The 23173-nt window shown below is 36.3% G+C and overlaps 1 protein-coding gene and 1 pseudogene across 1 annotated transcript; both read left to right on the top strand.

Moving 5' to 3' along the window:
• The first annotated feature begins 11753 nt into the window (after positions 1-11753).
• On the top strand, positions 11754-15746 carry LOC122415229 (xyloside xylosyltransferase 1-like; annotated as a pseudogene).
• A 6108-nt stretch (positions 15747-21854) lies between these two features.
• On the top strand, positions 21855-22349 carry LOC122414964 (uncharacterized). Its single transcript, XM_043426682.1, has 2 exons — positions 21855-22033; positions 22100-22349. Exons 1-2 carry the CDS (start codon positions 21856-21858, stop codon positions 22249-22251), a joined length of 330 nt encoding a protein of 109 aa, XP_043282617.1. The 5' UTR covers position 21855; the 3' UTR covers positions 22252-22349.
• Positions 22350-23173: the final 824 nt, after the last annotated feature.

The following is a 23173-nucleotide window of genomic DNA, read 5'->3' as shown; positions in this document are numbered from 1 at the left end:
TATTTTTGTTTTTTTTTTATTTTTTTAATGTTTTTTTTATTTTTATAATTTTGATTGATTTTTTTCTTGTTTTGCTTCTGTAGATTTCCATTCCTTTTTATATTTTCTCGTTTTGGGTGAGAGCTTAGCTTATTTCTTTTCATGGTACTTCATGAAGCAATTTCTTTTTTCCTCAATGCACAATGGAACCTTGCATGTCGTACAATAATGTTTCGTCCGTTTTTGAATTGCTTTTGTACTGCAGTAGCAGCATCTTCTGCGATTCTGAACACCAGGGAAATGTGGTGCCTGTGATGTTCTGACCGCATCACTTACTTGCGACTTGAATTTGGATTTCAATGGGCATTTCGTAGACGGTCTTCCTCCGTTTGTTCGATTAGATACGCCAATCAAATGATCAGCTACTGACAATCTGAATTTTTTCAGTGACAAGTCTTCTGTTGGAAAAAGCTGTCTGTATATAATGAAAGAATTCACTAATGTTACATCTAGGAAATGGAAGAAGATACGATGTCATCATTTTTTGCTTTTTCGGCTGATCTCCTAATACGATTTCAGCATGTCAGCTTTATCGACGCATCCCATATAGGTATTGTAATCTTTGGCCACTTGTGGACAAGTCACTACTCTCAGAGAGCCGTCTTTTTGTCTCCTATTGACTTGTGATATAACTGATGGGTCATGAAAGTTTGATAAAAAGTTTACTGCTTTCTTATCCATCCATTTTAGCCATCGAACACCTTTGAACGAAGTTCGGAATTCGCTATCTCCAGGAGTCATATTTTTTTCGGCTTTTTGGTTTTTTGGTAAATCTTTCCTGTCTTTTCTAACTGTACCACATGCTAGGATTCCATCGTTTACCAAGCTCGACATCTAGAGTCGCGGTAGCGACTCTGAGACAAGTACATTTATGTATGACGAGTCGCTTCCAGAGAGTCTTTACCGGAGCGAGAGTGTTTTTCAGCTGTTTTCGATAACACTCAAAATTTATTTCTTTAATAACTGAATAATTACAGTATTCCAAAGAATCCTGCAAGATGACGTATTTTTTATTTTTTTTTATCTTTCGATCGCGACCTCTACGAACTCTGTAGCTTAACGCATTGAAAAGATATTAATTATTTATTTTTTAATTTCATCAAAAAATGTTGCATTTTTTCGCACACATTTTTGATGTTTATTTGTTTTTTCTTTAGTGACAAATCTGGTGCCATAATACATTTTATATATCTATATATTTTTTTCTGGTGTCATAATACAAATTGTATACCTATATATTTCCATGAATCTGTTCATGCTTCAAAAATTTGGAAAGTGACAGTTCCCCGTTGTATTCAAAATTTAAGCTGTCAATTTCACGAAATGTTATCGAATCATTCAGAGATTAAAGGATACCACATGTTCGTTTTACCAAGAAATCTGAGTCACGTATTGTTGCCGAATCTTTTTTTTAATGTTCTTTTAGTCGGTGTGATGCTATCGTTTAATGTTCTTTTAGTAGGTATGATGCTATCGAGTAAATCGTTGGATTGGGCTTTTTTTTACTCGTGTTTATCGTTGATGATAAGCATTGGAGTGAATTTAAGTGAAGAATGCGCCAAATGTACATTCGTACATTCTTTATTTTTTGTATGAGCAAAACTTGCAGGAAAAAAATAATTACGCGCGTCATCGTACGAGGTTAGAATGATGTGTCGGTGCATACACAGTAGAGAAACGATCTCGACCCCTTTTCACCAAGGGCACAAGCAAAATCCATCTCTCGTAGGTGGCTTGATAGTTTTCGATTTCTAGGTCGACGGCTCCATGGTTTTCGATGTCTAGATAGATTTCTCCCAGGTTTTCGAAGTCTAGGTCGACAGCTCCATGGTTTTCGATGTCTAGATAGATTTCTCCCAGATTTTCGAAGTCTAGGTATATTTCTCCATGGTTTTCGATGTCTAAGTATATTTCTCCACGATTCTCAATGTCTAGGTCGACGGCTCCAAGAATTTCGATGTCTAGGTCGATGGGTCCGTAGTTTCCGATGTCTAGGTATATTTCCTCATGGTTTTCGATGTCCAGGTATATTTGTCCATAGTCTTCGATGTCTACGTATATTTCTCCATAGTTTTCGATGTCTAGGTATATTTCTTCATGGTTTTCGATGTCTAGGTATGATTCATGATAGTCGTTGCCATTCACATCGACGGCTTCATAGATTTCGACCCTAGGTATATTTCTTAACGGCTTTTGATATCTAGGTCGACAGCTCTATGGTTTTCGATGTCTAGGTCGAAGGCTCCATGGTTTTTTATGTCTAGGTCGACGGTTCCATGGTTTTTGATGTCCAGATCGACGGCTCCATAGTTTTCGATATCTAGGTCGACGACTGCAAGGTTTTCGAGATTTAAGTCGGCGCCTCCATAGTTTTCGATGTCCAGATATATTTCTTCATGGTTTTCAATGTCTAGGTATATTTTTTTCCACTGTTTCCGTTATCCAGGTCGTCGGCGCTATAGTTTTTAATGTCTAGGTATACTTCTCCATGTTTTTCGATGCCTAGGCATATTTCTCCATGGTTTTTCATGTCCAGGTATAGTTCTCCATAGTTTTCGCTATCCCGGTCGACAGTTCCATAATTTTCCATGTCTAGCTATGTTTCTCTACGGTTTGCGATGTCTAGGTTGATGGATCCATGGTTTTCAAAGTTTGGGTCGATAGCTCTATAGTTTTCGATGTCCAGGTCGACGGCTCCACAGTTTTTGATGTCTAGGTATTTTCCCCGTAGCTTTCGATGTCGAGGTCGATGACTCAATGGTTTGCGATGTCTGGATATATTTCATCATGGTTATCGATATCCTGATCGAAGACTCCATGGTCTTCAATAACAGGGGAGATTTCAAGAACCCAGAATATCGTGAATAAATATCACCGGACACTGATAAACATGAAACTGTCAATCTAGATACTGGAACCTAATGAAACATGATACGAGATGAAAAAGATAATGAAACATGGAAACGTCCTCTCAAACATCGAAAAACAATGACAATAACAGTGTTAACATGGTAATCATTGAGAGATTGTTCTCGACCCCATAAACTACAGCGACCTAAATATCGAAAACTATGGAGCCGTTGACCTCGCCATCGAAAGCCGTAGAGAAATATACCTAGACATCAAAAACTCTTGAGAAATATACCTGGACATCGAAAACTATGGAGCCATCCCCCTGTACTCCTGTTTATTCTTATTGAACTGCTTCAAGATTGGTGGGCTTGAAGACGCTGTTGCAATAAAAGTAGCGCTGCAGCGCTACAAGAAAACTATTCACACGCTTAATCGCACGGAATGCACCCTAGTTCGGAATAAATTTTCAAATAAAATGTATTGTGTATGATATAAATATTGAATCCAAACGGAAATGTGTAAAATTGAATTGAATATTATAGATGGGTATATTTGTTGAATATATATATTTTTACAATAATTCAATTTAACACATTACATTTTTGATTCTTTATTCAATTCTCATGGAAAACATTTTATTTAATAACAAATGAAGAATTTATATTCGTCTACGATATTTGTTTGATTATATACTCAGATTTCAATTCCCTACACATTCCATTTTCGTTTCATTTGTTATATCATATGGAAATCATTTTATTCAATAATTCACGAGAAATTGGTTTTTAAATATCCTTTTACATTTTAAAGGAGATTTAAATAAATAAATAAATCCATGCCTCTGCATCTTTGTCATGGCGACAATTTTCATCAGCTCTCCAAAATTGAATATTATCAGATTTGTAGATGATCATTATCATTTTCATTATGCTATTTTATCAAAAATTGGATAGATTCCATTGAAAAATATAAATAAAATAACCCAAGATAGGAGTGACGAATAAGATCAAGGACTACAAAAATATCTACCGAAGAAGCAAACCCATTGTATGGAAAAACACTAAGAAAGTTTAATTCTAGTCAAGGGCTCGACGCATTGAGAAAATTTCTGGTGGTCTGAAAAGAAAATGATGATAGAGATCTTGCGATTGTAATTGCATACGTACAAGCTGGTGACAATGGTTTTGAAATTCTCAGACTTTTGGATACTTCTATAAAAAAATGTTAATAATGCCTGTGCTGTGTGTTCTGCCGTGTAGTTTATGGTTGTCAAGTAAGCAGAAAAATGTTCATTATTGACTTGAATTTAAAGAGAACTTTTAAAAGTCTTACGACTATTGGATGGAATCAAATCATTTGAAATGTCATTTATGATTAAAAGATTTTCTGATAAACGTTTTTCCAAAGTAAAACAGTAATTGCATGTTTTCGATTGCAGAATCTTGTAACAATACGAGCCGCTACCGCGTCCCTTGATCCCCAGTGCTGATAAATGTGGAAGAGGCTTGTCGCAGCTTCACTATTTCTCATTCGTCATTTATTCATGGTATGCTATCGAGTCAGAGCAATGTCAGATGGTTCCGCTTGGTGGTATTTTTCATTTCACACAGAAGTTTTGGAGACTTTGTCGTAACGAACCAAGCTCATGGATTCCCGAAGTATTAGAACTTGTTACGTACACTTTATACTCGCTTTTCTTGTGGAAGGTCATTCCTCGGTCATTCGAGCTTTACTCGACGGACAGGGAATTATTTCTTGTATTTTCCTCGAGTTGACATATTATTTTCACACCACCGTTCATTTCGTCCTCGACACCGCGAAATCTTGGGTTTTTGAAAATTCAGCCATAGCAAAACTAATGCGTGTTTTTTTTTTCGTTTCCGGTCTTGCAGAGTCTTGTTTCGCGGTACAATAATAGGAAGGGACCCGGAAATTTGCCTGGTTCAAAAGCAAAACAGGCAAACGAACCGGCAAACATTTTGTTAATCCGAAAGAAGGAGTGATAAAAACGTTGTATTCATCATTTTTAATCATTACCTTTTGATAAAACATCCTAAAACAGAATATAAACTGCACAACTGATAAACTCGTTTAGCGTCATGTTCAATTTTAATTAAAATTCTACAGTCAATTGATTTCTGAAGTAATATTCAAGTTTCAATTCGATTTTTTGACGTCGATAGATTTTGCAGTGGAAAGGGTGCACAATTTCCTAATAATACTTTTAACTTCAAACCGATACGGAGTGATTTTCTACGATCGCAAAATTGGTACATCTGTTCGGAAGAACAAAATCAATTGGTCAACATGGTTTTACAAAGTCTCGGGTGCCTCATGGAAATATTCCAAGCTTTTGGACCTCATAATAAAAATTCTCATCGCTTGTCCAGATTGTGTGAAATCTCAACTGATTCATACCAAGACATTCCTTGAGCCAGGGGCTTCAAATATATAAGTGGATACTGACAATGAGATTCATGGGTCACTTGTGAGAATCGAAAAATCCGAAATATTGTCTGAAACCTTGTTTATCAGAACTTTCGAAAAACACGAGAAACATTCTAGATTTAGGTCAACAAAATTTTGCTCAACGACCATTTTTCGCAATTTTCACCTATTTTCACGGTATTTTGGAATTCGGCTTCAGCATGTCAAAATAAATATATAGAGAGAGATGGGTGTAGGTGAATATATAAACTGCTTTATTGGGTGATCAGATGTTTCAATTTTATGATCATTATTTCAATTTTTCAATGTATCCCATAAAATTTCAGATTTCGAGTACACAAAAAGTCGTCAAATAAACCTGCAACACAGCACGAATGCTGTAAAAAAACTGGAGACAAGTACATTTATGCCCTCTGGGAAGTCATCTGTAAAATCATGGAAATCAATGGTCGTAAGACTTTAAATCCAAGAAACAAAACGTTGTTAAATAAATGCAGAAGTTGCCGAGTACATCGCACTACGAACAAAAGAATTACAAAAGAAGAAAAATAGGACACAACAAATTACAACCACAAAGAATACAAAGACAAAACATTACAAAAACAAATTGCGACTAAAATAAATTAAGATCATAAAAATTTTAAATAAATTACCCACGGAAAAAAATTATATACCAAAAAATTGAAACAAAAAAAATTTGGCCGTTGTACTTGGCGTTTTACTCGACTTTCGAATTTGTGAGTATAAGATACAGGTAAATTAGATAATATTAGCTAGAAAAAAAACGCCAAGTACAACGGCCAAATTTTTTTTGTTTCAATTTTTTGGTATATAATTTTTTTCCGTGGGTAATTTATTTAAAATTTTTATGATCTTAATTTATTTTAGTCGCAATTTGTTTTTGTAATGTTTTGTCTTTGTATTCTTTGTGGTTGTAATTTGTTGTGTCCTATTTTTCTTCTTTTGTAATTCTTTTGTTCGTAGTGCGATGTACTCGGCAACTTCTGCATTTATTTAACAACGTTTTGTTTCTTGGATTTAAAGTCTTACGACCATTGATTTCCATGATTTTACAGATGACTTTCAAATACACCGTAGTGAAATAATTGTCAAAGTAAATACGATAGTGCTTATGCACTAAAGCACGACTCAAATCCTTTGTTACTCTCTCACCTAAAAGACTTTCTGTTTCATTCCCAATTTTACCGGTGTACATTTGAAACTCGCAAATATAACCATATTCGTCGGCTCTAACCCAAACTTTATATCCTCTCTTGATGGGTTTCATTGGCATGTACTGTTTCATACAGCTTCTGCCTTTGAATTTTATCATGCTCTCATTAATTGCTTGATTTCTTGTTGGATTGTAAAAATGCTTATAAGTTTCAGAAAGAATATTCAGGAAGGGAGCAACTTTATACAATTTATCATACCCAGGTTCACTTCTTTTGGGTTCTGTCGTACAGTCATTCAAATGTAAATTGGATAATAAGAAAGAAAATCGTTTGACAGGCATGACAGAACTCACATATTCATTCATTTGCAAGTTTGTAGACCAGTAATCCCGATATGACGGTAATCTTTTTATGCCCATCACAATATTCAATCCTAAAAACTTCTTTATTTCTTCGCTCGTGATAGCTTCAGAAACAATTCTTTTCTGTTTGTAATAAAGATTCGATTGTTCAACAATCGATTGAATATTTTGTTCTGAGAGTAAATATAAAAAAATTTCACCTGGATTTGTAATATGTTCTGGAAAATTTCTCGGACCAGTTTGCTCAGTAAATAGTGGATCAAAACGACATCTCCTCTTTTTTTCCCAAATTCCATCCATTTCTGCGATACGATTACTGAGAGGAGTATTATCTTCATCAATGTCACAATTGGAATCATCATCCAACTCAACTGCATTATCGTCGAATTCAAATGATTTCTCTGGTAAAAAATTTTCTGTGATAGAAATATCATCTTCGCTGTTTTCAATATAATTCAATTTTTCATAATTCAATTTTTTGAAAATTGGAACATTTTTTTTGAAAATTCTAGCGTGTCGAAAAATCTGAAAAAAATATATGTTATAGTACTCGTCATGAAGTATATGTGAAAAAATTTTTAAAGCAATCCAACGCTCCGTTCAAGAACAGCTGATTTTATTCGAAAAAAAAACCAGTTTTTTCGGTTTCAATTATGTAGAACTAATTATAAATAAACAAATATACACTTTTTTTCATGAGTATCTGTAGCTTGAACCTTCAAGTTACTAGAAATAACTCAGAAGTATTAAAGTATTGCAAAATACAACGGCAATAAGAAAAAAACTGCAGGAAAAAAGGTGGTACACATATGTACCACTGCCCCTCAAAGGGTTAAACAGATAATTAGTCCATATGAATTTTCTAGCATGGATAAGAGCTCCATTCATTTGTGAATGATTTAGTTCAGAATAGCTATTATTTTTGTAACTACCTAACAAAAGTTTTGTTGAAATAAATAGTTATTTTTTTCATCCTTAACAGTAAATTGTAACGGCATAGCCTAGTACGAATTCTAGTGTGGCAGAAATCCGCTAGAGGGCTACGAATGGGGCGCTTTCGCGCCAGCGGAGCACCACCCGTACGCCTATAAGACTTCCAATCTTTCTATTCTTCTCCTCAGATAAAGGAGCATAAGTCTTCTACCTTATGAGGTCTCATGTCAAATGTATAGGCATTGCACTTTGACCATTTGACATGCAAAACGAATATCGTTTCAATTAAACTTTAGGAGGCCGAGATTTCAGAGTTGAAAAAATATGGTATCTTGCGGGGTGGATATCACCTTCAGATATCCCCGTCATGCGCAGCAAAACTATTCTTATTCTGTTTGGGATAGATGTTGGAGAAGAGATCTTACTGGGGATTTTTTCCGAGGAGTGCGCAGGTGTGAAAAGGAAAGAGAAGTTGAGAGAACGAGCGGATCTCAGTTTGCACTTTCCATCGAGGAGTTTACAAAAATTTTCGAAAACAATTGGAAACGCTATCGCTCCGGTAAAGAGTCTGTAAAGTGAATATTCGAATTTGCCCGCCGTAGGGCCGAAAATTAAATTGTACTTGAGCTCGGTAGTCAATATCTGACGAGGAGATTTTTTCTCCCACCTGGTTGAAGAGATTTGCGTGAGGCTTGCCTCGCTCTCTTTCGCTCCGGGACCGTCATCGGAATAACACGTACAATACTGGATTGTCTGACGAAGGACGAAATCTCCACGAATCAAGACGTTGGGTGTGGTCAGCCCAAGAAATTAACCGACATCGAGCTTTCCGAGATCCTGCGTATTTTTACAACCATCGAGGTTTTTCCGAGTCCCGGAGTGGAAGGAGCCAACGATTCACCGAGAGATAAAATCAGCTAAGTTTCTCTCCGAATTATAAATTGTCTCCCAAAATCGAGCTTTGTGACCAGTATGTATGTATGAGTGTGTGTGAGGAGTGAGGGTGTGATTTCAACGGTTGTTTTATGTCATATCGCCTGTAACTCGTTAATTGAAGATTACCCGAAAATATAATTGAGTCAAAATTGTTAAAAAGAATAGTTAATTGAGAGTGATAAATAAATCTAAGTGAATCAGAATTGTTATTCGCCATCCCTCGTTTATTTGTTAAAGGTTATATTGCATCAATATCGAAAACTAAATAAAAAAGTTTACAAGTCTCTGGCAGCAACTCGTCATATCTTATAAATGTACTTGTCTCAGAGTCGCTGCCGCGATTCTAGATTTGTTTTTATTTTCATCGGAATCACATCTTTTTACATTGTCGATGACTCTAGTCCTGAGTTTGCGCTTGCCAATAATGTAAGGCACGTTTCTATTATGATGTAATAACATCTCGACGGGAGTTCTACGGAATTTTTTCTTCTTCACGACATCTCGATTTGCGGAGATATCCACCAAATCATCCTGGGATGGAGCCGAGGAACCGTCAATCAATGTTGACGATATTGCCTGCTGTTCCTCGAGAAATTTTGCCGGGTCTATCCTTGCCTCGTCCGAAATTTCTCTGGACAGTGACAACAGAGGAGCCTCCGCGATGTCCTTGTCCAGGAAAATTTCTTCGCCTTCCACTTCGTTATTCGGGAAGGGAAAGCACGCGATGCTGAGGCGATGGGCAAGTCGCGGCTTGATCCTGCGAATACCGAGATCATCGGCGTCGAAGTTTCTTTGGACGATAGATTAAGTGGAGGAACCCACGACGAGGTAGACGCAATAACTTTCAGGTCCTGCAGATCGCGAAGAGATCGTTGAGGGGTTCTCAACTATTGCCGCCCGTGACGACAATGGAGAGCGCTGCCCTTCTTCGTGATCTGAGGCACACGAGCTCTCGAATTCATTGGAACCAGCAGGCAATGCGACGGACATCAACGACTCCTCGGGTACGTCCGATGCTTCAGTGGAGATGTCGCTCGAGTCAACATTGTCCACGATGTCCTGTTGGCAAGAAGAGACATCTTTCAATTCCAGGAATTTTTTCATTCATTTTGATAATTAAGAATTTTATATAAAACTTGTCCTACTCACCAGCGAAATTCGCATAAAATGGATGATGCGCTCACGGTGGTTGATGAGATAGCTCCTAAAAAATTTTTTATTCATCAGAGTTGAACAGCCTGTCAATCTCTCCCAGACACTCTGCACGATGTCGGGAGAAGCAAATTTCTCCGCTGGGCAAGATAGCAAGTAGCCGGCGTGGTTTATGCAGAGTCTAGCGACGGCTTTAACCTGGTCGTCATATGCGATCTCAAAATGATGCTGTACCTTACATGACAGATGGTCGATCAATCCTGAAAGCACACGGCTTAAAGTTTATGACCGTCGACTGCATTTTGCCGTATGTAGCGCGACTTGTCATAGGCATCGAACCATTGCCACGTCACTCGAATAATATTTTTCCATTGACTAATAACTTACTTTGAATATTGACCAAATTTTCCTCGCCGTGGACATAAAGAAACTTCTGGACCGACAATATTTTTTGTCGGTAATGTCCGTCATACCAAATTGCCCGCGTGATGGACTCTACATGGAAGAACGAAAGCACTTTTTTTTCCGCTACAACCCGCTTGTAGTCATCGAGGCATTCATTGATGATCGCCTCCAGGAGTAGGCGATATTTCGGATTGAACGCTGCAAAGTGCAGGTTACGCGAGGATGATCCTACTTTTTTTATCGTGATTGCTCTAAAACGAAAACATTCTGGTTAGTTTGAGTGGCAATCAGAAGGGATGTTCGAACAAAACGCAGCAGAACTGGGGGGGGGGGGGGGGGGGAAGCGCAGAAGATATGGTGAATGTGAAAAAACGATCACTTACTATCCTATAAATTTTTATTATACGACGGCCAGATACTTCGAACTTTTCCCGATTTTTTGATTTTTTACGAAAGGACGCGAAATATTGGACGGTCTGGATGACGAATTCTTTAGTCGAGGGTGGTCTCCTATCGATGCGATCGACGAGGAAAAACAGGGAAAAAACTTCAGCGGCTTTGCGTGGCACCGTGGCACCTGCTCATCTGGTCGAGCGAGTGGCAGGGTGTCAAATGGACATCGGGCGATTCTCCATCGCGTCAAATGCCCATAAAATATAGCTATACCGCGCCGTTGTATGGTCGTCAACGGTACATCTATATTTTATGGGCATTTGACACAATGGAGAATCGCCCGATGTCCATTTGACACACCTCCATAAACTTGGCTGAACGACTTGCGCTTTTCTAATTTTTTATTAATCATATCTTTAAGTGGACGTTCAGTAGTCATCAGTACTGTAATTAAAAAGTTTAATAATAATTAATTATTTTATAATCGAATAAATAAAATTTGGGTGCAAGTTAGCCGAAATTTTTTTATTTTCAGTATGAAAAAATCAGTATGAAAGTACGAAATTCGCAAATTCGCGGTTCTTAGCGCAGAAATCAGCGCACTCTGGTGACGAATTACGCATTCGTCACATTGTCGATAATTTGACATTACAGATGCTCAGTGACAGGTGTTCTTAACTTGGTCGTTGAGATAATCGAGATAACCCATAAATAGAGCATAGAGCTTAGGACGACGAAACAATTGTTCAAGAGGACCTCGGTACATTGACAGACGTGCGCGCGTCAGCTGTATCATATTGCCAGTGCTAAAATCATCATCGTAAAAGCAGTAAAAGTGAGTGAATTAGCAAAATACATTGTCAGCCGTGCGCGCGTTAGATGTATCATTTTGTCAGTGCGAAAATCATTGTAAAAGCAGTAAAAGTGAGTGATTAGCAAATATGAGAAACAAAGGGTTTCTTCTTTTGCATTTTTCCAAATTCATAATTTTCTTTCTCCACAGATTATATTTTGATTCATTTTAATATTAATATTAATTTCCAAACAAGCTATCAATATGGTGCTTGCTGCTGATCATGACGTTATTTGCATTGATGACGAGTTCGACTAAATATCAGTCGTCAAAGGAGCAGCTGCGATACACAAAATGATGGAACAGGATAGAGTTACAATTGCTGTAACCGCAGAAGAAGAAAAATCATTATAATGTATGGTGCATGTTTACTAAAGGCACAATCAATTCTCCAATGAGACGAAAGTTTCGTATATTTACTAATTCTGTTTTAAGACTGGATTCGAAACCGATAACGAAAGTCGATCCATCGCTGAAGTTGTCATTCAAGGAGTTATGTCCTCAACACAAAAATTCATGAAGGTAACCAAGGACCGTTAACTGAAGTTTCCTCTACACCGATTATAACTGCATAATGTAAATGTTCTCAATTCATTGCAGGTGCAACATTACGATGTACACAAATTAGCGAAACAACTGGAATACATTGTACTGGTGATGTCGCGACATTTTAGTAGTAAGCCAGGAACTTATTATTCCGATGCTTTGTTCTTTTTGTCACTGGGATTGCATTAAATTGCTCTGGAAAAACAAAAATTAGCAGTAATGCTGGACGCAGATACAAAATTGAGGAGCGACGTCAGAGATCTCTTTGAGGAATTCAAACATTTTGGTCCACAAGCCCTCTTTGGATTAGCACCGGAACTAACACCTGTATATCGACATGTTCTTTGCTCATACAGAAATCAAAATCCAAAAACCATTTTTGGAGAGCCTATTTCTCTGGTTGGTTATCCAGGCTACAACAGCGGAGTGGTGCTTTTTCAATTGGAGAGATTAAGAAAGTCCCCCGAGTGGGATCAAATAATCAATGAAGATATGGTTAATCACACGACTGAGAAAGAAATATAGTTTCAAGGTATTAAAAGTTGATGAGTAAAAACTTGTAGATATGTAACTTGATGAAAATGATCTTAAATTTAATTTTTACAATCACGTTCACTAACACTAAGTCTCAGCACAAGAAATCATTCTTCTGACGCATTTCAATAGGATTCAGGAAAATCGTTAACAGCAATGGCATTTTCAATCCATAAGTTTTTTTCTCGTACTCGAGGATGAATAACGCACATTTCTTAGAAAACTCATTCGGCCAGAATTTCAAAACTCTGCAATAGTTCGTATAACTGAATAAAATAATCTTCAAAATATTACAAAAGTTGGTGTTAAGACAGTCATGAAGCATTGAACGAAGAATGTTCAATATTTATTTTATAAAAAAATCGTTTTTTGCTGGAGAAACTTTTCAAAAATATGTTGATATTTAACTGATTACAGAATTACTTTACATCAATGTTTGTAACGTTGTAACAGAAGAAATCATTCTTCTGACGCATTTCTATAGAATTCAGGAAAATCGTTAATTTGAAAATTGAAATATAAATATATTATTCATTTATTCTTATAAATTGATTATAAGTTGAAACTAATGTAATTGTGGTAGTGTCTTGGAAATAAATAAATAACAAAGTGGTATTACTTATCATGCAGATGGAAGAGTGAGGTCATATTATTCTAGTTTTCAACCACATTGATATTCAGTCTATTAAATTTTGCTGAATTCACAGGGCCACTTGTGCGATCAAGACTTTTACACCCTTCTCGGAATGGAGCGAGTTTATTGGAGAATTCAAGCGGAGCTTCATTTATTCGTTCGCATTATCACAAAGTCGACAGTAGTAATTAGACTACCGAGGACGGTGCGTTTAGCCCTAGGGACAGCGAACACTACGTTGACGGAGAGCATCATCAAGAATTCGATCACGAAGCTATTCTCGGTAAGCTTTTGTGATCTCGCAGTAACAAAAAATTCAGCAATGACGGTCACAAAATTTCAACGACCTCGGGTAGTGTCAAGGAGGCGAAGGAATTCGACAAACTTCCGATCGAGGAATCTAAAAAAAGATTGGAAATATTACTCAAAAAAATGGATTTGAATCAGGATAACTACATTGAAAGAAATGAACTGAAAGCATGGATTTTACGGTCTTTCAGGTAAATATTTGTTAAATGCATCTCATTCACCGTAACATAGGAAATATTTCAGGGAGTTAGCTCAAAGAATATTCAAGGTGTGATCAGAAATATGGTATCACGTATCAACTAAATACAAAGCTCATATTACAGGGCGAGCCAATATATTGGTTATCCGATCCTTCAGAGTTTAAAGAAACGTATGTTAAAACCACGAAACTTTTGAATGCGACAGTCTTGATTTGTTCTTAAAAGTGCATGACTTACTAGTTCGATTAACAGTATTTTCAGGCTGTATGACAGGATCCTTTTTTATAGTAAATATATATTTTGTCACTTTGATTTTATCTTTAGATAAGGACTGTAGAATTTTGGTCGACAGAGATAAAATGTTTGTTTGAATGGCATATCATTTTGTTAATTCAGCTAAATGTTTTCTTACTAACGAAGTCTACGGAGATTTAATATACAATTATTTTCGTAGCAACAAAATATAATGTTAGAGTAACCCAAATATCGTCATATAACTCTTAATTTTATTAATCCAAATCGTTATCTATTTGAATCATTATCTAAATATTTAGTGAAATTTAATAAATATTTTATCGTGCGTATGGGACTAAATATTTTAGTTAAACTGAACATTTTTCAAGTGATTCAACCAAATTTTTTTCTCACTAAATGTACTCCCATTCCTTCTACCGCGACACTGCAGCGTTGCCACGCCTGTCAGACACTCACTCGTTTGGAGTGAATTTTGACACGTTTTTCAATCTTTATCTCACTACATCTTCGAAGAAACTCTCCAAAGCCCAAAAATTTTGGTACTAATTGACGCGGAATATTTCAGAGATTACGCCGTTATTTTTTCAATAAAAGTTCAATGGCATATACAAATATATCATGAGTTTAATGAGATTGTGCATGGCTCTGTCCATGAAAAGGTGTACTAAAGCGCTCAAAAGTACGCAACTTTGCGATTTTTTTTCTCCGTAAATAATCTCCGAATCAACTTCAAATTTTGCAGGGATATTGCTTGAATATTCCACTACCCACTGCGTTAATTTCAAATTATTCTCATAAGACGTGATTTTCTTCTAAACAACCTTAAGATCCACGATGCCTCAAAGCTTACTCTAAGAGGTGCTATATTTTTCATTTTGGCTTCCTCATAGAGGAAGCTTCGAGTATCGTGCATCTTAAGCATCGTGCATCTTGACCATCTTGAGGGAGCAATTTGCAAATTTTAATTTTCAGAATTTTTTTTGTATACAAGGAGATAATGTATTTTCTCTACCTTCTTTTACGAACATGAATTTATCTCTTTGTTTAAATTCATAAAAAAAAACTCAATGACGAGCCATCAGAAAAAACAGTTTGCAACTTTCAATTTTCATCGTTTTTCTATTTACATTTAAATTAAATAATTCCGACAACTTTGCTGGAAAGTATAGAGGAAGTACAGACTTATACACGATATCTTACAAAATTTCCAAAAATTAAAGCGGTTAGACGATTTTTTGAAAAACTCATATTTTCGTAAAATTCAAAAAATCATAAAATTTAAACCGCTCAACCAATATTTCCGAAATTCAATACCAACCTTCTTATTATAATAATCTCTTTATAAAAAAAAAAAAAAATTAGTAATAAATATTAAAATTTTCGGAAGTTAGAACGTCAACACTCTTTATGACAATTTCAAAACGTCGTAAGATTCGTATTTTTTTACAGATTCTGATAAAAATATCAGAAAATGAAGAGCCCTGACATTGACAGCCCTGTCGTCTGCTGGCCTGAGCTCACCGAGACTATATGATCTCTGAATAAACCGATTCGCGGTGGTGGGGGTAAAATTGGCATGTCGTTTAATAATTTTAAAATTCCTTTCGAATGATCCCTGAACCAACACGATTAGTGACGTAATTGCTGAGAAAAAACTTTGCACAGGTGAAAAATATGTTTCACGTTATGCATACCATCAAAGGTCTCGCGTCCCTCTAAAGTTTATCATTGGTTGATTTCTGAAACACATTGAAGAATGCGTATCTGTATAAACCACTACTCATACCCTTTGGGCTCTCATTGATTGTCCTGACCGTACTAACACTAATTCAGATCATCATATTATATCACGTGATATGATATCATGTGATGACGTGAACGCGGTTAAGATTCAACGCGGTGCATGTCAACCTTTAGATAATTCATAAAAAAATAAATGGGAATTAGCAGAGCGTGATGTAAACGTAATTCATGTAAACGGTTTTTAATATCGGTTTTTACGACATCGGGTTTTACTAAACCGGTATAAAAGTGGCCGCGTAAATGTAGTCTGCGATGTGTGTATGAAAAAAAATATCAAAAGACACGCGATACATGTCAATGAAACTTTTGAAGATTATTCGATTCATAAGTGAATGCAACTGAGATAATCCTTCAAATCAGAATGCGAGGAATAACACACCCGGACATTTGTTCTAGATATGATTTTTCGATGTTTTGGGATATTTTGAGCACATTAACATTGAAAATTGGAAAAAAAACTTTCATCATCACATAGTTTCCTATATGAGAAAGCAAAAAATCCAGAACAAACGACTTCGTCGAATATCGTTGCGATTATCCGAATTTCTTGTCAATGAGGACAACCTCGAACAACCAACGAGAGTTCAGATAAAGATGATCGACTATTTACCGAGATGTATGAGAGCGTCGATGAATCTATGAGCAGAGTGGCGGTGGCGATAACAGGTTGCGCCGGACTCGGTGGGACGGAAAAGACGGCCTCTCGAAAGAAATCCCGTATTTCAAATCTGACACAGGGCATCGACCCAACGCAAAAACTACCCTTCACGAACCAAATAATGACGAAACTCTGGTACGAGTAACACGATACTCTGATTACGAGTAAAATCTGAAGGGTGTCATAATGAGCAAAGCGATACAAATCACATTGTTTGATTACACCGGCACACAAAAAAAAAAGTGGTAAGTACCTAGAACCGGACCCATCAATCTTTACGTATTTTGGCCCGCTGAATCCGAATCCGGGGTCAGATTGGCCAATATACCTCCAAAATTTTGAGTACATTCCAAAAAACCGCAAAAATTGCGGAAAATCGCTGTTAAGAGCATAATAAAAGTTCTCTTCGCCTTACGCGGGCGTGTTTTTCATGTAATTTGACGCGCTGAATCTGAATCGAAGGTTAGATTGACTGATACACCCCCAAAATTTTGAGTAAATTCCAAAAAACTGCCAGTAGCTAGTAGTCGCGATCATACATATTTCGGTCGAAGATCGAAAATAACAAAAAATAGCAATAAAAACGTCAAAAAATAGTTTTTTGACTGTTTTACACATGCATGATTCATCTTAAACTGTACATAAAAAAAAGATCTGTATATTCTGTATACAATAAACTAGAAACTGGGGACAATTGTATAAAAAACTTGAATATCAAGAGACACGGTAGAGTCTCGGGACAAGTACATTGACAGCCCTGTCGTCTGCTGGCCTGAGGCTCTCGCCGAGACTATCTTTTCTCTGAATAAAACGATTCGCGGTGGTGGGGGTAAAACTGGCATGTCATTTTCTAGAATTGCGGAGCTCAAGAGACGTTTTGTTAAGCAAAAATTAGTTTGGAGACTAAATTTCAAAATCTCTTTCGAATGAGCCCGAAACCAACACGATCAGTAGCGTAATTGCTGAGAAAAAACTTTGCACAGGCTCACGATTATGCAAAAGTTACTAACACATTTAGAAATTTGACATGTCTGTATATAATACCATCAAAGGCCTCATTTCCCTCGGTCTAACGTCTAACTTCGCAGCGGTGTCGCGGACTGACGTCACATGCCGAGAGCTCGAAAGTCACCAGCCGAAGTTTCACGTCATGTTGACGTTTGGGGTTATGATGTTATGAAGTGCGTGCGGGATAACTAAAAATAATTTTCGTCATGTAACGAAGTGCATATTACTATTTATTTCGTTAAATTTTGTGATATACTAAACCAGTATCAAAGCGGCCGCGTAAATGTAGTCTGTGATATGTGTGCGAAAAAGGATATAAAAAATGCGCGATGCATATGTCAACGAAAACTTTTCAAGATTTCATTATTTTGTTCGACTGGAAATAAGCGTTAACTAAAATAATTTTTCAATTAAATCAGAGTGTGAGAAATATTGTCCAGTGTAAATATATCGTCAGTGGCTAGGTTATATATATGAAGGCGTCAGGTTATATATCAAGAGACTCGGTAGAGTCTCGGGACAAGTACATTGACAGCCCTGTCGTCTGCTGGCCCGAGGCTTTCGCCGAGACTATATTATCTCTGAATAAAGTAAATTTCAGTGGTGGGGGTAAAATTGACATGTCATTTTCTTGAATTGCGAAGCTCAGGAGTTATGTCGCAATTTGAAAATTGAACTTTCAGCTAATTAAGAAATTCTCTTTCGATTCCACCCAAAATCAATACGATCGGTGGCGTAATTGCTGAGAAAAAACTTTGCACGGGCTCAAGATTGTGCAAAAGTTACTAACACATCTATGGATTTACTGTGTCTGTACAGAACACCATCAAAGGCCTCTTGATGCCAGCTATAACCCATTTCTATGGAAGCTCGGGTCCCGGGATCCCGGCTACAGAAATAATGAGTTGTGATTGGTCAGGACACTTGCTGTACCGTTCCAGCGGAATACAGTTTATGAATATATACACAAGGCCATCAGTCAGCCGTCAGTTATTGATGTTATAACAAACGGATTTTCGACATTACAAAGTGCGGGGTGACAAAAAAATATTTTTCATCTAATAAAGTGTTAAATATGTATTTATTTTATTAAAAAAGTGGTATGTGGTGTCATACAGTATTACAAAAACCAGACTTATAGTGACTTTGACGTGATATATAGTACATCCATCTGTCAGTTTTTGATGGCATGAGCAAATTAATAGCAACAGCGATCTGAATGATAAAATTTCGGAGAAATAGTGCGAGCTGTATGAATTCGATTCAAAATTCTTATATGACTATAAAAAAAATGTTATGTAAGTTTTGTGAAAACCATGTGGGTTAGTTTACGCTTATCGCAATCGGTTCGCGAGTGTTTGTTATATAGAACATATATTAGTATTGGGAAATTTCTCCTTATACAAATTCTTTGATTTTACGTTTATTTATGACATAATTTTGTTGCAATCCTGGTTCTGGTTCTTCAAAAATTTTCAACGGGAGTTATGTGAGAAAAATAAACTTTCGCTCATTATAACCTCTCAAACGTTCTTTCCAAACAGAAATTTTATGTTGTGCAATTACATTATAGAAAAAACATGCGTGATTGTATGTAAATGAATGCAAATAAATGTTGAAAAACTTCGGTCAAGTAAAAGTGTCTAATTCAATGTATTGTCATATTTTCTTTCATTTCGTTTGGCTGTGTTCACCGGGCCCTTTTTCCCACCTCCTTAGCTTACAGTGTATCCATACCAATTTCTATTCATTCTCTAGACAATTCGAGTGACATTCGTATTTCTATTTCCTCATATTGATGTCAATAAATTGGAAAATTCATAACAAAAAGTTTTCATGATTGCTTGTTTACAAACACGAGTTTTAAAAAATCTTTGGGCCATGTAAATACATAGATATTCACTTGAATGGTTGCACGATGAATTTGGAAATTCATTTCAATAAGTCATTGGTTGCTTATTTTTCGTGATATCAAAATTTGTATCTTCCAAATGCAATGAACACATCTTAAGTTTGACAACATGATGAAGCGACACGTATATTGAGTATTTCCAGACCATGTTTACGATTGGCATTATGGATTAAAAAATTCATGTGTGTGAGTCTACGCCTAATCATTTCTGGATGTGATCAAATATTTTGTCTGTGTATAACCATGGAGACATACTAAATTACACTATTTGATTTACTTCAACATGCAGCGTATCTGTCACTTTATTTATTGAATATGCCATAATAAGTTTCAAAAATGTGGTTCGGGTAATTTTAAAGTTTTTTGCCCCATAGCACCAAAGTTTGTATTACTGGTACGCAGCGAATACCTATGAACTTTGATATTCCTGCGAAGCGGTAGGTGTGCCAATCTTTTCACTTTTTGGTTCCAACTGTAATATATGAATGAGATACATGAAACAATTATGCGTTCTGTTCACTTTCAAGTGCGCTGTCTTTTTTCCTTTTAGTTTTGGCATAATAAATTTTATGAATCGGTGGTAATTTTTTCTGTCTGTACCAAAATTTAGATGAATAAATCGCAGCGAATACTTGCAAATTTGGAAAATTCTGTGTATTGACATGCATGCCAGGTATTAGTACTTCCTTTTTTTGATTATGGAATATGGATATCTACAAATAATAAATAATAAATTATACATGAATTATAGGATTTGGAAATGGATTATAAATAATAATCAATAATAAAAAATAATGATGAATGATACAAAAAGTGAGCGATGGCCTATTTATGAATGTCATAAGAAGTTATGTTTTCAAAATGCAATGCTCATATTAGAAAGTAAGCAATTCTGTTGGTCTTGACGAACTTCATACTTTTTCTTTTGTCCGGTTGAACCTTGGTGGCTACATGCAGAGTTTGAAAATTTTGTGCATCGACGTGGGTGCGTCAACTTTCTATCTCTGGGAATGATAACCATAAAAAAAAACTTGAAGATTCTTGAAGAAAATCTGAAGATTCTCAAACTTGATCCATCCTTTCCTATGCTAAAAAGGGAGGGGATTGTGCGATTCCGTGCAGTCTGCAGATTCTTGGTGTAGGACCCTTACCATTCAACCTTCTTGTTTTTTTTTGGAGTAAAAATAAAACTCATACATTCAGAGAACAGAAACGATTTATAATTTATGAAGCGAGAACTCTTTCAAATAAATTCAATTACCAAATCAATCTTAGTTCAATTGTATCGAGCCAAACAACAAAAACTCACTTAAAATTGTATAGAGTCACTAACTTAACCAGATTGTTGTGCCCGTACATCGCACTCATTAAAACAAATTAAGCACTCTCAGCGCAAACGCAGCAATGACGAAATATCGATGCTCCCGAACGAGTGCATCGACCCTCGATGTCAACATCGAAACTTCCAGAAGGAAATCTAGGTTATATTCGCACGAGAAGGGGAAAACCCCCAAATCTATAAAATTATCGACTAACCCAAAATTCGGCAGTCTTTGACGAGAATTGTAACGATTGGTCTCGAGGCAATAAAACCTCGAATTTGTAACTTCTTAAATAAACTTATTGTTAACTTGTTGTAAAAGTATCGAGTTGGAGTTCAGCTCTTTTGGCCTAAATCTCTTAAATACTCGTCCTTGATAACTCGTCCCTTCGCGACGGTCTTCGCGGACACAAGATTGATCAAATTAGATGAGCTTAAACAAAATCATAGCGAAATAACCGAATTGGACAAGTTTCTTGACATAAAAGAGCAATTAGCCAAACTAGACAAGTAAATTGAGACTAGGGAAAGAATCTCAAATTTAACGCGAAAACACCAACGATTTTGGAAATATTTTTTTTGTACATTAAAAACATACTGAATAAACACATTTATATTTTTCACACAAATTTTCACACTCTCATTTATTTCATGCCTGCTCATTAAATTTAGTAGCTCGAATTCACGCGTAGCGGGTGACGTCTAAAAGCGTACCGTTACAATATGAATATTGCACTGGTTTTTTGTTCCAGCAACATGGAGCGCACCGTAATAAGCCAAATCACGTGTGTATTTTGGCATAACATGTAGGCAAATGAGATTTGAGTAATACGACAATCTTACTGATAGTAACCACATTTTCAAAGCGCTGGAAGGACGGTTCGTGCGATATGAACAGCTCCAACGCAGCCGGAACCTTATAGAGTATCTCCAAAAACCGCGGTGCCTTCCGGTCTGCGGAGTTCAAGAGCTCGAGGCGTTGGGGGGGTTCTCGAAAGGAAATAAAGAGCAAGCAGTGAGTACCAATACTAAACTAATTGAACAATATAAATATTTTCTCAACAACACCATGAGGAAAATATGATATTGAAAAGCTTCAAAGTTATTACAATCTACCTCTCGATTAATGTTATTGTTGCAGATTCAATATTTAGGCAGCTTGAGCTCTGGCTCAGTACACGAGAAGGCTCATCTAATCGTGAAAGAATCGATTTCCGACCAGTTCTTGACGGTTGTAACCGTCCAGGGGGGTACGCGGAACTCGTGCCGGTTGGAGGACACTGCTTTGTACAAAGCAATATACCGTAAGTGTTCGAACATTTCATGAATATAATCGTTGAACACGCTGTAAACATAATTTTTATCTGCAGTTGCCATTTGTAAAAACATACCACCTGACGATCGGCCGTCTCGGCGCACCGTCATTGACGCGTTGACTGCGGCACTGAGGGCTTCAAAGCAACGGCACTGTAGAACCGTCGGGAACGATAAAACCGACCAGCAGCCAGAGCTTGACATTTAATTTAATACTATTAATCTCTTAAGGTAGATCATGCTCGAAGTATCGTATTTTGTGGGTGTCTACATTAGATCGACTTTTACTTCCCTAATTAAAGAATAATCACTTGAAATTAATGTCAGAGTTATTAATTCCGAATTGTAAATACATTTTTTCAACTTATCTGGCTAAATTACTATAGTATTTTTATGTAAAAAATCGCTTTAAAAAGCGAAAAGGGAAAACACAAAAGGGAAATGGATCAAGAAAAAAGTGTTGATAAAGGCAGAAGGCTGTGACATGAATGGCCCAAGTCAAGAAGAAATAAAATGGTGAAATAAGCAAATGTGAGATTATATGAGTGCTCATTTTGCCAATTTCGTTCAATTTCTAACGTAATATATCTTTATTACTAATAAGATAATAGTCTCAAATTTGTTCCCAGACCTTTATTATATACTTCATTGTTATTGTGTACTTTTTCGTGAACTTCGTACATTCATTTGTTATATAGAAAGATGAAAGATTTTTCACGCATAGTCCCTATAATCCTGTGCATTTTTCTTCATATTTAAACACGTTTATCTCAATAATCAATAAGACGAACCCCTTGAAATTTAAAATGCGTGTCAATCGATCAACCACTTATAAACTCTGCGTAAATTCCAAGACTTTCTTAAGAAAATCTTTCTTGCAAAAAATGCTAAATAACTAGTAACAAACAGTAGAAATTCGACAAAAAATCCATTTATCCCCCTTCCAAACAGTCAAGTAATAAAAAATTAAATCTGAATTCGATAAAAAGTCGTAAAAGAAATGAAACGTCATAAAGCATTAACAATCAAATGTGTGAAAAACAATTGTAGACATACCGCACTCTCCATGGTCTATATGGCCTTGCTAGATAATTTATTTATCTAATGAAACCACAAGAGGAAGAGAAAAC

Source organism: Venturia canescens, chromosome 8 (assembly GCF_019457755.1).
Source record: "Venturia canescens isolate UGA chromosome 8, ASM1945775v1, whole genome shotgun sequence".
Taxonomy (NCBI): domain Eukaryota; kingdom Metazoa; phylum Arthropoda; class Insecta; order Hymenoptera; family Ichneumonidae; genus Venturia; species Venturia canescens.
This window is presented reverse-complemented; position numbering and strand designations above follow the sequence as displayed.

Excerpts from the sequence above, each read along its gene's own strand:
- LOC122414964 (XM_043426682.1), top strand. The coding sequence starts at position 21,856 with ATGTTATTGTTGCAGATTCAATATTTAGGCAGCTTGAGCTCTGGCTCA. Across the intron at positions 22,034-22,099 it reads TTTGTACAAAGCAATATACC|TTGCCATTTGTAAAAACATA; the intron begins GTAAGTGTTCGA and ends TTTTATCTGCAG.